This window comes from Lacerta agilis, chromosome 16 (assembly GCF_009819535.1).
Source record: "Lacerta agilis isolate rLacAgi1 chromosome 16, rLacAgi1.pri, whole genome shotgun sequence".
Taxonomy (NCBI): Eukaryota; Metazoa; Chordata; class Lepidosauria; order Squamata; family Lacertidae; genus Lacerta; species Lacerta agilis.
In genome coordinates, this window is record NC_046327.1 from 39156552 (window position 1) to 39173181 (window position 16630).

Here is a 16630-nt window from a genome sequence, read left to right on the forward strand (position 1 = left end):
AGGGGGGGGGTGCTACAATGATCCACCCTGGGATCTGCTGCCCCCGTGGATCCTGCCGCCTCAGGCCTCTCCCGGCCTCATGTCAGCAGCAGCCCCCCAGCCGCGCGCTCTCGCTCTGTCACGCGCACGTGGAGGCTGGTCGACGTCTGCTTTTCCACATCGCAATAGAGCGCCAGCTGCGCGCCGGGCAGGAGTCTCAGAAGCACGGGGTCGGGGAGGCCATGGGCGCTGGGCGAAGCAGGCCAGGCAGGCGGACCTCTCGGGGCGACCCGGCGGCCTTCAGAGCGGCAGCGGAGCGCCCAAGGGCCGGGCCTGAGGGCTGCCTTTCCCGCTCGCCTCGGCTCCAGGGGAGATGGACTCCGAGGCGGCCCGAAAACACCCTCCCAGGGCCCGGCCTTTTAGTTCCATACTGTATATATACATATAGTATCTGTACGTAGAGGGATAGATAGGATAATGGTACATTCCTCCCGCCTCTTCGGCCTCCCCTAGCACCTCTTGCCGAGTCCTCTCTCGAGCCTCTTCCGCTCCCCCCCCCACCTATTTGGTTTCTCCCTCTCCGTGAGTGGCTGCTGGTGAAGTCCCGCCCCTTCCTCCCCAATTCCGGATGGTCTGTCTCGGTGCCCGCTCCGCCCCCTCCCTCCCCGGCGCGCGCGCGCGCGAATCCGTCGCCTTCCTGCCGCCTTGCTGGTCCCGATGCCCGCCCGGGCCGCCCCGCTGACCCCGGAGGAGCTGCGCAGGCGGTGAGTGCGGATCCCCTCGCGGGGGGAGGGAGGGAAGGAGGGAGGGACCGGGTGCCTCCCCGCCCAGCCTCGCGGCGAGGGGGTCCCGAGCCCCGCTTCCCGGTTCCGCCCCGAGGGCGCGTTGCTCCCGCGGAGGCCGGGGGCTCCCTCTGCGCGGAGGCCGGGGGCTCCCCGGGGGCTCCCCTCCTTCTCTCTGCCGTGCCCCCCGAGCCCCGAAACGCCCCTCCCTCCTCCGCCCCGCTTTCCCTGCTCCGCGTCCTCTCAGCCAGCACACCTTCGAAGTAAAGTTTCCCGAAAGGCGGGGGAGGAAGGGGTCCCTTGGAAGCCGAAATTGGGATTCTGCCCCGCCGACGTTGGTTTCCTGTGGAGCGGAGGGGGTTGCCGGAGGGAGCCTCGCCTGCCTGGAGGCCCGCATTACTCTGGGGGGGGGGGGCGAGTCCTCCCTCTGAGAATGGCAGTGTCCCAGTAAAGAAAGGGGGGAGGGTTTCCCCTTCTAATTCCCCTTTAATGCATAATTGTACGGGTGTTCCTAGACCTGCATTGCTATGGCTGTCAAATCACAAAACTAAGGGTGTTTAGTTGTCGGTAAATGTCCCCAAGGAATTAATTGTCAACTTTCAGCCCCCTCCGCCCCCCCTCCATCCCTTCTGAAGGGTCTGATGCCCCAAATTTCCTTCGTAAAAAATTAGGGTTCTGGGGAATGAAGGTGACTGTAATTCTCAGCTAGGATTTTCCAAAAGCAGTGACTATGTGAGGAAGAAGAGTCACTTTTCCTGCAGCCAACCTGCCTTTCGTTGGGGTGCAGAGGGGAGAATCAGCAGAGAAGCCGAAAGCGGCCCTTCAGTTTTCTGGGGGCTTTGCCTTTTCCTTGCTCACTGGGACCCCTTTCTCTCCTTGTGTCACACTTGGCACCCGGGACAGGAAACGGAGGAGAGTTTCTGATCTAGTGGAAAGCCTGGCTTGGCGGGAATGTGCCTGTGTGTATTGAGGGGAAGGGTTAAGAGGAAGCCACGGCAAAGGACTTCTGCGTAGAAAAAGGGCGCCATAGTGGGTTGGCTTCATTGGCAGCCACAAGCTTGCAGTGGCTGGATGGTTCTCCACTTTCTCATGCCCGCTGCATTTCAATGGAGCCCTTTCCTCCGCTCACCTTGGGAGGTGGCTTTTTTGGTGGGTTTTTCCCCCAGGTCTAATCTCTCCTACCTGTCATTCCACATAATAGTAGCTGTCTATTTCCCTAATCTGTTCAAAACAATTTCCTTTGTCGAAGTGCCTCTGCTTGCTGCTTCTGAAACTGATAACTGTGCTCTGCTGCCAAAACGGGTTGGGTCTGGGATGGGAGATAGGCGCTGCCCTCTTTTGCCCCATTGGGATTTCTTCCTAGTTACTTAGCCTCTCACCTAGAGGATGCCAGTTGCTTCTTTACACAAAAGTAATGCTGCAGACCTTTACTGTTTCTCAACTTATTTTTGAGCTTTTGGTCTTATTTCTGAAATGGTTGGTAGCAAATACCGGTATTTATCAACATCATTAATTGTTTCTGTATTCTGTTTTCTAACTTCCACTTTTCTCCCTCAGATGGAAAATAGATTTGGAGTCATGTGCTCCTTGTTCTGTAGTATGCTGTTGTAGCTCAGGGTCTGTCATGTCTCTGTGTTCCTGCTCTCAGAGCCAACCTAGGTGGTCCTTTGGGCCCGGTTGCAAAATGGAATCTAGAAAGTAAACAAGCTAGCCTTTGCACAGCTATGCAGAGACTGAAAGAAGGAAATGGTTATTTCTCATTTCTTTCCTTTTTTCAGCCTGCTTTCCACCTTGAAGGCTCTAGTATGTGCATTTTGCCCACCATTACAGCTGTGAATGGTTGTGAGGCTGTAGCTTGTGCCACATGGTGCATCTGTTTGCGTATCTACTTCCTGAGTCTCCTTCTCAGAGCAGTGCAGGCGGGCAGCAACCGCTGCTCTGCTATTGTCTGGAGTCAACAGTCTGGGAGGAACTCGCTTGGCTTTCCCTTATGAGAGCCAGTGATGGCTCTAAACTTCAGCTCTGGGATTTTCCTAAACTATTTTCCCCCTTTCCGCATTTTTCGATTGTCTTCCCTCAATGGGAACATATCATTCTTGGAAGAGGAGGGGCTGATGGTAGACTCTTGTCCAACACAGCAACATGTTCTCAAACAAAACCTCTTCAGCTTCCATTATTTTCCATCTCTGTGTTGCCTTGCACACAAGTTGGGTCTATGGTGCTTTCATATGGAATGGGGCTTCTGAGTGAAGGATGCTGGCTGGGCCAGCAGCTCAGCCCAAGTGCTCTCCCTGTAAGTTATGTTCTAACAATTAAGACTTCTATTTCTCTTTGGCAAGGGGGCTGTGGGTAGGTGGCATTTCTTAGGATTCTGAATTTGGCCCAGTAGATTTGCATTGCTGACCTTAAGCAAGTTATACATTCAGCACTTTTAGTCAGAGTTCAGCAGTCTGTTGAGCATGTCTGATAATGTCAAGTTTGAGGAAAAAATAATTCAGATTTGGCAGCTTCTCTCAGGAGTCTTTAAAGAGATTCTTCCCCAAGGAGAGAAGGCATTGGAAGTAGTTGTATTTTAGCAACAAGACTTCCTGCCTAACAGGCTTCCATTTCCATTCTGCGTCAGGAATGGACGACTCCCTTGACATCGCAGGGAGAAGCAGATAAAGATTATGAGAATGGTGGGAGTTAAACCATTCTTTGAATTCCTATCTGGGCTTGAGAGGAATGGACTTTCATCCGCTGGTTGCCCTGAGGTCTGGCACTTGCTTCCCCATGAAATGTGAGGACAGGCAAAGGCACTGGATGCAGAAGCACTTTGTCTGCCGCAACACCCCTGACTCCTTTTCTAGAAGCAGAGGCCACCTAATTAATTGGATTTTTAAATTGGCTTTAAAGTAATGGGGGGGGGTGCTGGAAAAAGATGTGATGATAAACTGTGGGACATTCAGCTGCATGGATCTAAAGGTATGAACTGAAACAAGATTTTATTCGTTGCGAGAGACGGCTGGGAGAGGGAAGCCCATGGTTTGTTTATTCTAAGCTTCTTTTTATATTTATGATTCGGCAACCGTCTCTAGAATGCAAGATGAAAAAAATATTTACAAGTGAGGAAGGAAGAAATTGGAATATTATTGAGATTAATTAGCAAGAATGAAGACTGTGTGTGACTTGAAACGAAGAAAGGAGGGGAAGGGGGAAACTCAAGTATGCTGGAAACATAAGAGTTGTTCCCCCCACCTCCACTTAAAACATCGAAAAAGGAAAAAGAGACTGAGATCTGTTTGTGCTGACAGAATGTAATTTAAGATAAAGGATAATTGGCCATAAATCTCAGCTGTAAGGAAGAATGGAAACGGGGCTGTGGAAATGGTATTGCAGAGTTACTGAGAGTTGCAAAGGAAAAACTCCAGCACTTTCGAAAATAGCCCACTTGCCTAGGCTGAAGAAAAACAATGGTGTAAAGGTAAAGGACCTCTCGACAGTTAAGTCCAGTCAAAGGCGATTATGGGTACCTATTTATCTACTTGCACTGGCGTGCTTTCGAACTGCTAGGTTGGCGGGAGCTGGGACAGAGCAATGGGAGCTCACCCCAGTTTTGAACTGCCAGCCTTTTGATCGGCAAGCCCAAGAGGCTCAGTTAGCAGGCTGCTGTCTGTTCTGAGACATTGAAGCAAGGGATGGAGAGATAAGTCCTTTGAGAAACTTTGAGACTCAGTTCTGCCCAAGTCATGATGGGAGGCAGCATCAGCCAGGAAGTGAAAGAGACAACACCATATACAGTGGTACCTCTGGATGCGAACAGGATCCGTTCCAGAGCCCCGATCACATCCTGAGCAGTCCGCAACTTGACACATCTGTGCATGCGCGAACCACCGAACCCAGAAGTAACCTGTTTCGGTACTTCTGGGTTTGGCGCGTTCGTATCCTGTGACGAACGCAACATGCAGCGTTTGCAACACGAGGTACGACTGTTTGGTCAAAAGGAATCTCCATGGACATAACAGTTTTTCACATGCAGGACAGGACAAAGATAATAGTTTGAGTTCCTCACTTGAAATTTTATAAATTTATATAATATAGCAACACGAATGGAAATAATTAATTATGCAGCTATTGATTAAAGGATTATTATTATAACTGAAATATAACATATTAATGAGATTATGAAACACAGTGACACAAGATCGGAAATGCATCCAATCCATCATGCGGGGAGCCACTTTAACTAAAATGTATTAATTGGAAGTTGATTGGCATTTGAATAATTGTATTAATTGGCAGTTAATTGATATTGTTATAATTTGGCTATTATTGAGGGAATATTGGAAAACTAATAAAAAATTATTTACAAAAAGACTTCTTGCCTAACAGAGATTTCTTCCCTACAGTTCACTAAGTTGTAAAACAAGAATGTAGACTACTGTGCTAAGGATGTGTGTGCATGCTAGGGCAGTGGTGGCTGGCCACTTTGGATTTGTAGGATAAGTCAAAAGAGACATGGAAAAAATATCAAAATTGGATGCAAAGTTGGATTGGGGGGGGGGGGGACTTGCATGTGGCAGCACTGCCTTGGCCTCAGGGAATGTCACAATGGAACAGGAACTAAATGTGCAAAGTGCAAGCAAATGGCTCGTGTCCTGGGGCAAAGTGTGTCAGCAGCTCTTTGTTTTTGGTTGAGGGGGTGGTTCCCTGGTATGCATCCAAAGAGAAACATTTTGCCTCAGTGGAGTTAAGGAATTAGTCAGTTTCTGAAAAATTTGGTCCTGTTCTTACAGGCATGTGTGTCTGTACACAGCAGGAAATGACAGAAAGTGCAGAAGAGGGTCTCCAGAGTTGCTTTCTGGAACCTATTGGTGCCTGTATATAACTGGGGCCTCTGTTGAATCATGTGCTTTGAGGGAAAACTTTCATATGTCATTTTGTAGATTTCTGGCTTCCAGCTAGAAATGTTTGACTCTTGAGAAGAGGACACATAGATTTTGGGGGGAGTGGAATTCAAAGCCTAAGGTGAATCCACCAATACATGTGAATCCACCAATACAGGTACAGCAGTATAGGAAGGGGGTGACCAGAGGGAAGCATAGTCACTTCACAACAGTGTCTGTTTCAGGAAGCAGGTTTTCTATGTGCATTTCAGGGGGTTGGACTAGATGATCCTTGTGGTCCCTTCCAACTCTATAATTCTACGATTCATCTCTCCCTTGGCCTTCATCAATGGAACCCATTCCTTCCCTCCAACCCAAATTGGCATGTCAGCAACCCCACTGCTGCTTCCCTCTAGGTAGGCAGCTGTGGGCCTAGGTTAGGGGTAGCTAACACGGTGACATCTGGGTACAGTGGTCCCTCGACTTACGAAAAGAATGGGTTCCGAAAGAGCTTTCGGAATTCGAAATATTCGTAAGTCGAAGATCGCCATCTAGCGTCGGAAAAAAACACCGCAAGTCGAAAAAACTGCATTAAAATCTTCCTAAGTAGAGGTATTGTGCCGCTGCTTTCCCTTCGCAACTCTTAAATTACGTAAGTCGAGTTGCTCGTAAGTCAAGGTACGACTACATTGTTGGATTTCAACTTCCATCAGCCCCAGCAAGCCTGGCCAATGGTCACGGATGAATGGGAGTTGCAGTAAAACAATTTCCCGCAGGACATGCTGGCTGGCTTGCCCTGGTCTAGGTGCTGCCTCTGAAGGAAGGGCTGAGGTTGGCTTTGGCTTCCCCCAGCCAACTCTTCCTGAAAAAATTAGTGAAGCATTCCACAGATTTGAAAGAATCCTTGCTAGCCAGCTAGAACATGCTCTCGGTTTGTGGGTCTGTGAAGGGGTGGGCAGTAGCATGGATTTCCTCCCTAAATTGAACACTCTAGACCTCACCCCAGTTGTTTCTAAGGGATAATCTTTCTATATAGGTTTCTACCCCACTCAATTCCAATTCCTTCCCTCAGAATGGTTTTGTTGGATTGCCCTCTTAGTGAATATGGCAAATAAACAACAACAAAACAAATAGCAAAATGGAATGCTAAGGCATGCTTGGCTTCTTCCCAGGTTCTTTGTCCTTCCTGGGCTTGGATGACCAAATTCTCATGTCAGCTGAGGGAGACACCCATTTTCTCACTCAGTGGAAATGTGTTGATTTATGTTTCCCGAGGTGAGGCTTCCTGGGGGGGAGAACCAAGCAAGGGATGCCATCCCAGCCACAGCCGTTATCAGGGCTAGAATAAGGGAGGCGGAAGTAACTTATTTTATTCTTTCAGCCAACCTTATGCTCTTGGGCACTATTGATAGATGACACGGTGCAGATAAAAGAACCTGAGGCATCTGGAGAGGTTCAGGTTCTCCATTTCTGCAAAGGAACGCAGTTTCCCCCTGAGTCCTATTGCCCAGTCATGAGGGCAGCAGGGAGACGTGTGCTGGTGTCCCACATCCTGCTGCCAAGCCCCTCTTTCCCCCTTCCCGACCCCAGTGTCATCCAGGAGGTGAAATACCACCTCTCTCAGCCCTCTGAAGCTCCATTGGTGTGGATAGACCCGTAAGAGGCTGTTTCCTAATGAGGAACTGTTTTTGTTTTTGTTTGTTTTTTGAACAGGCTAAAAGATCTAGAAAGGGATGAAGATGGTCTTGGTGAAAGAGTGAGTGCATGAGTGTTCCCCCTCGCCCTTTTAATGGAGGGTCATGCCAGTGCCTCCTTGCAGCCATCCCCTGAGATTGCCACTTGTAATATGCTGTCTGTCTGCCTCTCTGTCTGTCTTTAGGAATGTGTTAAGGAAAAACTGAGTCTGATGCACGGCTTCTTGCAAGCTGATGTTCAGAATCAGCTGAAAGACCTGGAGACCAAGTTTCACAAAGAGGAGCTTTCAGAGGTAGGTAATTTTAGGGATGGGTCATTTCCTCCTGTTCCATTCAGATACTGTTCTGTGGGTTTGACTGTGCCTGCCTTCCCATTTGGATTGGGATGATTTCTAAAATGAGAAAGCTGCTCCAGTTTGCTGCAGATATCAACTCATTTGTTTCTTTTTTCAGGTGGGGACTTCATTCACTCTTGATCTAGCTAGCAGTGGGATATATATATATGTGTGTGTGTGTGTGTGTAATTCTGCTGGGCAAATCAGTTGGTTTGCGGGGTAGCAGGGCAGCAAAAGACATGTATTTTGTTGCCATGCTTCCCTGCAGACCACCTGATTCACCTGGGCAGCCAAATAATAATAATAATATTGATTGATTGATTGCTGCTGTACTGTTGGGCAAATTAGGTGGTCTATGGGGTAGCATGGCAGCAAAATAAAAAAATGAAATGGCACCTAGACATTTTGTTTTGGTACCTAGAACACAAGTCCCAGGAGCCGCATAGTTCCTAGCTTCCCTTTTCTAGTTTCTTACACTGCCTTGAAGGAAACTGAAAAGCATATAAATTGTTTTTTTTTAAATCTAAGGCAGATTGTAAATTCCATAGATTGCTCTAGATTGCGCTAAATTGTATGAATCTGCATTAGGATCATAACTAGGATGATAACTCCACAGTATTCTGTTGAGGCAATTGCCAAAATAATAGATTTCTGACTGTCTTTTTCTATACATAATCAAGGACACTGAGCCAGATCATTGCATTATAGGCTAAGTGCTATTTCACACAGTGTTTGAAACTCCCATTGTTCTCGACGCATTTTGCGACTGGTAATTTCATTAGCTCGAGCAGTTTCTGAGCTCTGGGTGCTGTACTGCGCCTAAGATTTCAGATTAAAACGGCAGAGTGGAAGCAAAGGAGGACCTTTTTCTGCCTCCCCACTTCCAGCTACTCTCTGAAGACTGGAGAAGGGGCCCTCTTAAGAATATTAGGGGGGGTGGGCAGGGGACGTAGGGGGTGGGCAGGGGACGTAGGGGGTGGGCAGGCCTTCAGATGAGGACTAGACAATGTGAAACATGAATATGAGATTTTAGCTGCAGTTCATTCATTTTCAGCTTTGTATTCTTGTTATAAAAAGTGCGCCTAGACATTCAGTTGTTGCTCCCATAACCGAGGTTTAAGGTCCCATTTAGCTCCCATCCTTCATATCTGTTTCTAACACTGATTTTACACTCTGCCCTAGACTCTATAGTTGTGCTGTGAGAATAAGTCTGTGTATGGGGGGCTATTATTATTATTAAATTTTGTATACCGCCCTACATCAATAGATCTCAGGGCGGTTGGCAGCATACTTATCATGCTATTGCATGTCAGAAATACTGTGTGAGTGAAAGGATATATGTCTAGGTTTGACTGTGATTTATATCTTGGCCACACAACTCATCTGCTGTAAAGGAGCATGGACAGATTGTCCACTGTGTTCCACAGCTGGGCAATAATCCGATTTACTGTCTGACACCAGTATGGCATTCACATTGCAATATCGGTTTCAGACATTTTGAGCTGCTGATATGTCTTGGCTTCCCATCCGCCATGTATCGGCAGCTCAAATTGCCTTCACCCGAGCTGGCAGGTTGTGTCTTTCCTCTTTCGTTCCCAGAGGAAAGACGCAGCAGGTGGAACCAGGATCTCAGAATTTCTTATCTCTCCCCCCCTCTGCAAACTCCATTGATGTGCCCAGGATATGTGCACTGCACTCAGCCTGTACCTTTCCCCCTTTGCTGCAGGAACTGTACCTGGCCAAAGTCAAAACCCTGCTCCACCAAGAACTCGCTTTGGAGAATGGAGATAACCCGGAGCTTGGCCAGAAGCCCAATGGCTGCACAGAAAATGGTGCCTATGGCAGTGATGAAGAGCCCGAGAGAACAGGCAGCAAGGGAGAAGAGGACAGCACCATGGAGGTGGAGGAGGCAGCATCGTCTTGCTCCTCCACACCATTGGCCTCACCCTCTGTGCCCAAAGCCCGTAGGGGAAGGAAGAGCAAGTCCAACAGTGAGAACAGAAGTACGTCATTTAGAGACTTGCTTTAACACGGCTCTTCGGAGGCGCCACTACTTTGACTCTGGATACATAGCATAGATGGCAGGAAAGCCAAAACCTTCTGGAAGTTGAGGGTGTTTCTCTCCCCACTCCCACTCACTATTTAGGTTTCAAATAAATGAGGGCAGATGGGTTAGTTGAAAAACAATGTGGCATAGTTACTTCTGTAGACTTGTTTGCCAGAGGTTGGCCTCGGACTAGTTTTATTAGCGGAGCATTGCAGGTTCTCATTTACGTTCAGCCTGGACCAAATGAGTCATCTTCAGGATCTGCTCTTAGCTCCTATTCATGAATTGGCTTGCTGTATCCTTGCATACAGATAGATTTTCATCCTGCTTTAAGAGCGTAAAACTTTTTTTTTTTAATAAGGAAAATAGGAAGTGATGATGATTTTGAGAATGCAAATTCTGTTTCAAAATTCAACAAGCCTGGTAAACTGAAATAGCTCTGGAATGTGAGCGTTCTGAGTCCCTTCCCTTTTTATTTTTCTTTCCCTTTGGCAAAAGCATCAGGGGTCCTGTGACATCTGGAGGGCACTGTGTTGGGGAAGGCTGCTGCGGATAAGATTCTGCAGTTGGTAATAGAAGATGGGTTTGTTGGGCTTGGCTGGGGGCGGGTGTAATCTGCTTTAAGCACTTTGAAAACAGCAGAAACCTTTTATGTATGGTAACTGCAACTGATTCTATTTTTTAAATTAATCTGCAGAATCCCCAAGCAGTTCAAGGATCACCCGTAGTTCTGGCAAGCAACCAACCATAGTAGCTATGTTTTCCAAAGGGTGAGTAGGTTGTGTGTAAACCTGGTGTGACTGTTCTTTTGTGGGTTTTTCTTAAATATTCTTTTGCTTATTTGACTTTCATCCCCCACCCTGCTGCCACCATTTACTTTGATTGCCTCATTAACAGTTACATCAAGGTGGTTAATACTGAGCACTGAATGGGTGGTGCGGTACAGGTGTTCAGGTGAGAAACAGAGCAGCCAGGTGTCCTGGGGAAAGAAACATCGGACCTCTATAGGAGATCAAGGAAATAGCTTGTTGTACCAGCAACCACTGGTTCTCAACTGACGGCTTTCTCCTGTTTTCCAGTCTGGTACAACAATGGCTGTATCCTAGCCTTCATTATTGCAAAATGAAGAATGCTGGCATATGTAGTGGAAACATGCAAGATAATCGAGGAGAAACTATGGAAGAAAGATTTGAAATTTACTGCATGCTACACACTGAAAGAAAACTATATGAAAATGATACAAAATAATATATAACTCTTGAGCAGATTAGCTAAAATGTGTAGATCTGAATCTGATATGTGTTGGAAATGCAGAGAAGAAGAAGGAACATTTTTTCATATGTGGTGGGCATGCAGAATAGTTAAGGAGTATTGGGAAATGATATATAATGAGATGAAAAAAAGTTTAAAAAACATTCCCCCCCGAAACTTGAGGGATTCCTTCTGGGAATTGTGCAGACAGAAGTGTCCAGGAGCCAGAAAAACTTATTTATGTATGCAACTACAGCAGCTTGGATTTGGTTAGCCCAAAAGTGGAAGGTGAGAGAGGTTCCCAAGAAAGAGGAATGGCAGCTTTAAATTATAGAATATGCAGAATTAGTCGGCCTAACCTGCGGAATAAGAGAGCAAGAAGATCAAGCACAGTCGTACCTCTGAAGTCAAACGGAATCCGTTCCAGAAGTCCGTTCGACTTCCAAAACGTTTGGAAACCAAGGCGCGAAGTCTGTTCGACTTGGCTACAGGAAGCTGCGTCAGATGTTTGGGTTCCAAAAGAACGTTCACTAACCGGAACACTCACTTTTGGGTTTGTGGCGTTCGGGAGCAAAAAAGTTCGACTTCCGAGGTATGACTGTATATAAAGAGGAGTGGAAAAATTTTGTGGAATATTTGGAAAATAATTGTAAGCAAGTAAAAACGTTAGCGGCATTAAGGTAAATTCAACAGTATAACACACAGTGGAGAGATATAATTGTGGGGGGCGGGGCGGGATGGGACGACTAAATTAAATGGATTTTTTTTGGTTCTTAGAATATGCAGAAAACATGGGAAAATTTAAAGAACCATGGAAGGGGAAGGAGGGAAGTTGATGAATGTATGGCTACAATGGTGGATATTTAATGATGGAAATGTATATTTGAACATTTTCAATAAAAATCAATTAAAAGAATTAAATTAAAATGTCATATATCCATGCCTATCCAATTCATGCTGCATAATCTGAACATGGTTTGTAAAGTTAAAACCCATTTAGTTTTTCTTAGCTTTCCATCCTCATTAATAAGCACACTGAACATCTTGTCAAAATAATTTCACCTAAACTAATTCCTTTTTGCAATAGATCCAATAAACGCAAATCTGAGGAAGTGAATGGAGACCTGAAACAAGAAATTAGTGTAGAAAATGAGGAGGAGGAAGAGGAGGAGCATCCTGGAGAGAAGGTAAATGCTGATTGCTGTACTAGTTTACTCCACCACCACCAGAATGCTTGAAATGTATGCATGAAACTTCTGAATTCTCAGGACTGGGGATAAATTATGGGCCCTTGAAAAGCCTTTGCCAACTTGGTGCCCTCCAGATGTTTGGGACTGCTGTTCCTGTCAGCCTGATGGGAGCACCTGGAGGCTTCCAGGTTGGTGAAGGCTACCCTAGAAGGTTAATAGTAAAGGTAAAGGGACCCCTGACCAGTCCAGTCGCGGACGACTCGGGTTGTGGCGCTCATCTCGCATTACTGGCCGAGGGAGCCAGTGTACAGCTTCTGGCTCATGTGGCCAGCATGACTAAGCTGCTTCTGGCGAACCAGAGCAGCGCAAGGAAACGCCGTTTACCTTCCCGCCGGAGTGGTACCTATTTATCTACTTGCACTTTGACGTGCTTTTGAACTGCTAGGTTGGCAGGAGCAGGGACCGAGCAACGGAAGCTCAGCCTGTGGCAGGGATTCGAACTGCTGACCTTCTGATCGGCAAGCCCTAGGCTCTGTGGTTTAACCCACAGCGCCACCCGCGTCCCTAGAAGGTTAATACTTCACACCTAATTTTAAAGAAAGAGAAAATATTTCTTTCTTCTCAATACCATCTTCCCTTTTGCTCTCAAGGAACAAGATGAGAAAAGAATCAAAATAGAAGCCAAAGAAGGGTAAGTGACTGGGCGCATGAGATCTCACCAGCTTTCTCTGCATGTATGTTTGCTAGCGAGAAATGTAACCATTTTCAGCAATGCTCACGAAAAGTATGTTTTTGGAAACATACTTAGGCCAAAACTAAACATTTATGACACATGACCACCACAGATAATGACAGCTAATAATAATAATAATAATAATAATAATAATAATAATAATAATATAGTTAATAATGTTATTATTTATACCCTACCCATCTAGCTGGGTTTCCTCAGCCACTCTGGGTGGCATGCAGCACACGTAAAAACATAGTAAAACATCAAACATTAAAAACTTCATGATACAGGGCTGCCTTCAGATGTTGTGTGGTTCTTTATCTCCTTGACATCTGATGGGAGGGCGTTTCACAGGAAGGGTGCCACTACTGAGAAGGCCCTCTGCCTGGTTCCCTGTAGCTTCATTCTTGCAGTGAGGGAACCACCAGAAGGCCCTTGGAGGTGGACCTTAGTGTCCGGGCTGAATGATGGGGGTGGACACGCTCCTTCAGGTATACAGGACTGAGGCTGTTTAGGGCATTAAAGGTCAGCACCAACACTTTGAATTGTACTCAGAAATGTACTGGGGGGCCAGTGAAGATTCTTTAAGACTGGTGTTACATGGTCCTGGCGGCCACTCCCAGTCTCCAGTCTACATGCCACATTCTGAATTAGTTGTAGTTTCTGAGTCACCTTCAAAGGTAGCCCCATGTAGAGCGCATTGCAATAAGCAGGAGATAGCCAGAGCATACACCACTCTGGTGAAATAGTTTGTGGGCGGGTAGGGTCTCAGCTGGTGTACCAGATGGAGCTGGTAAACAGCTGCCCTGGACACAGAATTGACCTGCACTTCCATGGATAGCTGTGAGTCCAAAATTACTCCCAGGCTGCACACCTGGTCCTTCAGGGGCACAGTTACCCCATTCAAAACCAGGGAGGTCCCTGCCCCCCCCCCCCGAACAGTACCTCTGTCTTGTCGAGATTGAGGACACAAGGAGAAGGGGATGACAGAGATGGTTGGACAGTGTTATCGAAGCTACCAACATGAGTCTGACCAAACTGTGGGAGGCAGTGGAAGACAGGCGTGCCAGGCGTGCTCTGGTCCATGGGGTCATGAAGAGTCGGACACGACTAAACAACAACAACAAATCCAACACTCAAGCCACTGGTGTAGTGGGAGACCAGGGTTGAAATCTCCACTCAGCCATGATGTTTTCTGGCTGATCTTGGGCCAGTTACAGTCTCTTAGCCTAACCTTCCTCACATGGTTGTGAGGATAAAATGGAGAAGGATGAGAACCACACATGCCACCGTAAGCTCTTTGGAAGAAAGGGAGGTGTATAAATGTAGTAACTGTAGTAGCAGTAGTAGTATAGTGATGATGGTGATGATGATGATGATAAATATATTTCCTGAGGGTCACATGCCAGTGTTGGATGTGGCAAGAGTTAGAAGCAAGGGGTCTGACCCCTTCTAACCCCCCCATTGAGCAGCTGGAAGGGAAATGGGTTGTTCTTGCTGGAGGCTGAAACTGATTGTTTGCAGGAAGCTTTTGAAATTGGGCTGAGAGCTGCCGGCTGCTCACCCAGCCCTGCCAAGAGTGGTGCCAGCTGCATGTGGGGAAAAGAGGGGAGGTGCAAGAGAGCCTGTAACACGGCAGCAATTGGGCTTCATTGGGCTCCTTTTCTCCCATGTCAAATAAAAGGTGCAAGAGGAAGCAGTGATAGTTCATGTTCTTTTGAGCTCTCGCTGTCTTCTGCAAAGAAAAAGCTACCCCGTTGCACTCCTAAAAATGAAATAAGAAAAAAAGCCCTGTAAATGTTGCCTCTGGCATGAGGAGGGATATATTTTGGAGAGTGGCTGACGGTGGGTGTTTGGATTACGCAAATCTTCTCCTCCTTGGCTAGCTTCAAACATCTGTACAAATGTACTAGTTAGCTCTGTGATGGGAAGAAAGGAGAAATTTGCATGCAGGAGGCGCAGGGGAGAGAATCGATTCCTTCCCCGAATCTGGTCCTCTCTAGATGCTTTGGACTACCGCTTCTGTCAGGTCCAGGCAGCATGTTGCGTTGTAGTCTAAATCATCTAGAGGGCCTCAGGCTGATTACCCTACAGAAAAACCATTGTTTAGAGACCAGGAACATCAGGAATCCCAACCAGGTCAGAAGTGCTTTATTTTCATTCCTTGGGCTAAATAAAGAAACACAGAATGTTGAAATGGAGCAGTCAGTCTGTGCCCTGTTCATGCATTGATGGAAGTGAGAGTACAGGGTGTAAAATGGCTCCCCAGAATACACAGTTTCTTTAAGCTGAAAGTTTCTTTGTATATGAAAGCATGTTACTGTAAGGACTTATCAAAGTCTCTGTATCCAGTGACTTAAACAATATTATTCTTGTGATCGCTTATATTACCCAACTTGTTGCACTGTGTGAGGGTTTGGTTTGGTTTTGTTTTTTGCCCAGGTCTGAAATAAAAGAAGAAGCAATCCAGGTTAAAACTGTGCCACCTGTTAAGGTAAGTAAGTGTTGGTTTGTTTTTATCTGGTTGGAATACTAGACATTTGTGGTGTGCATATGCACACACTCCGCCCTTGAATGACTGGAGCATCAGCAGTTCAAGAAGAGACTATTTTTTTCTGATTTTCAGGACAGGCATTTAATGCCTCTGACAGGTGGAACTTTGGGTGGGTTCAGATATACTGCATCAGCATTGCTCTGATCACCATATCTTGGCCTTGGTTTACTGTCTTTAAGAACAGAAAAATAGTGAAGGAAAGTGGCATAGCTTTGCATGTTTTGTTCCTAAAAATGAGTCAGAAAAGCAGCTATGCATTTGGAAGGGCTCCCTAAATGACGGCTGGCACAGTGGAATGGAATGTAAGGACTGATGAAATCCTGCCTCCCCCTTTCAGCTAGATTTAGCCAACTATGAGTGAGCAATCCCTGCATTTTCTAGAAATGCCACTTATGCGTATGAAACCTGTTGGGTATCCTTTCTGGCTAGGTACCAGTGACCCAGAGCAGTACAGTAACAGCTTTTAAACCAGGGATTGGGAACCCTCTTGCCCTGCAGATGGTGATGGACTCAAAGTCTCATTATCACTGACCACACTGGCTGATGGGAGTTGGAGTCTAACCACATCTGGAGAGACACAGGTTCCCTGACCCTGTTATCATCCTTACCCAGCCTGGTTCCCTTCAAATGTTTTGGACTTTCGTTTCCCATCAGCTCAGCTGGCATGGCCAGTGATCAGGAATGATGGGAATTGGAGTTCAGCAACTTCTGGAGGGAACCTGCTGTTTTTAGTATGATTTTTGTAAGTGGACCTACAAATGTTTTACGTTGAAATGGTAGGGTCTAATGTCACTTAAGTAACAAATACCTAGAGTTATTCAGCCACATCACAAGCTTATTGGCAGCACCATTTTTAGATCCTGGTTACCTGAATTCACCACCTTGCCTTTTCTCCTTATATCTTTCTCTTCCAGACCACACCTCCCAAGTGTGTTGAATGCAGGCAATACCTAGATGACCCTGATCTCAAGTTCTTCCAAGGAGATCCTGATGATGCCGTAAGCCCATCCTTTGCAGATGAACAATAAGAATTCTGTCTTGCTGGTATATGTCTAGAATGAAATGCACAATGTTGTATCTTCCTAGCTGGATGAACCCGAGATGCTGACAGACGAGCGCTTGTCCATCTTTGATGCCAATGAAGATGGGTTTGAGAGTTACGATGACCTGCCTCAGCACAAAGTGACTTTCTTCAGGTGA

The 16630-nt window shown here is 46.5% G+C and overlaps 1 protein-coding gene across 2 annotated transcripts in view; it reads left to right on the forward strand.

Annotated features, from left to right (window-relative positions):
* The first annotated feature begins 656 nt into the window (after window positions 1-656).
* The window catches only part of DNMT1 (DNA methyltransferase 1), a 51341-nt gene continuing 35367 nt past the window's right edge, over window positions 657-16630 (forward strand). For both annotated transcript variants that reach the window (XR_004428047.1, XM_033173717.1), the window contains exons 1-10: window positions 657-743; window positions 7340-7382; window positions 7506-7613; window positions 9382-9658; window positions 10400-10472; window positions 12041-12140; window positions 12794-12834; window positions 15319-15370; window positions 16345-16428; window positions 16517-16626. Coding sequence is in view for 1 of the 2 variants with exons in the window: in XM_033173717.1 (XP_033029608.1) it covers window positions 697-743; window positions 7340-7382; window positions 7506-7613; window positions 9382-9658; window positions 10400-10472; window positions 12041-12140; window positions 12794-12834; window positions 15319-15370; window positions 16345-16428; window positions 16517-16626 (935 nt within the window). In the remaining variant the exon portion in view is untranslated. The remainder of the gene's footprint in view (window positions 744-7339; window positions 7383-7505; window positions 7614-9381; window positions 9659-10399; window positions 10473-12040; window positions 12141-12793; window positions 12835-15318; window positions 15371-16344; window positions 16429-16516; window positions 16627-16630) is intronic.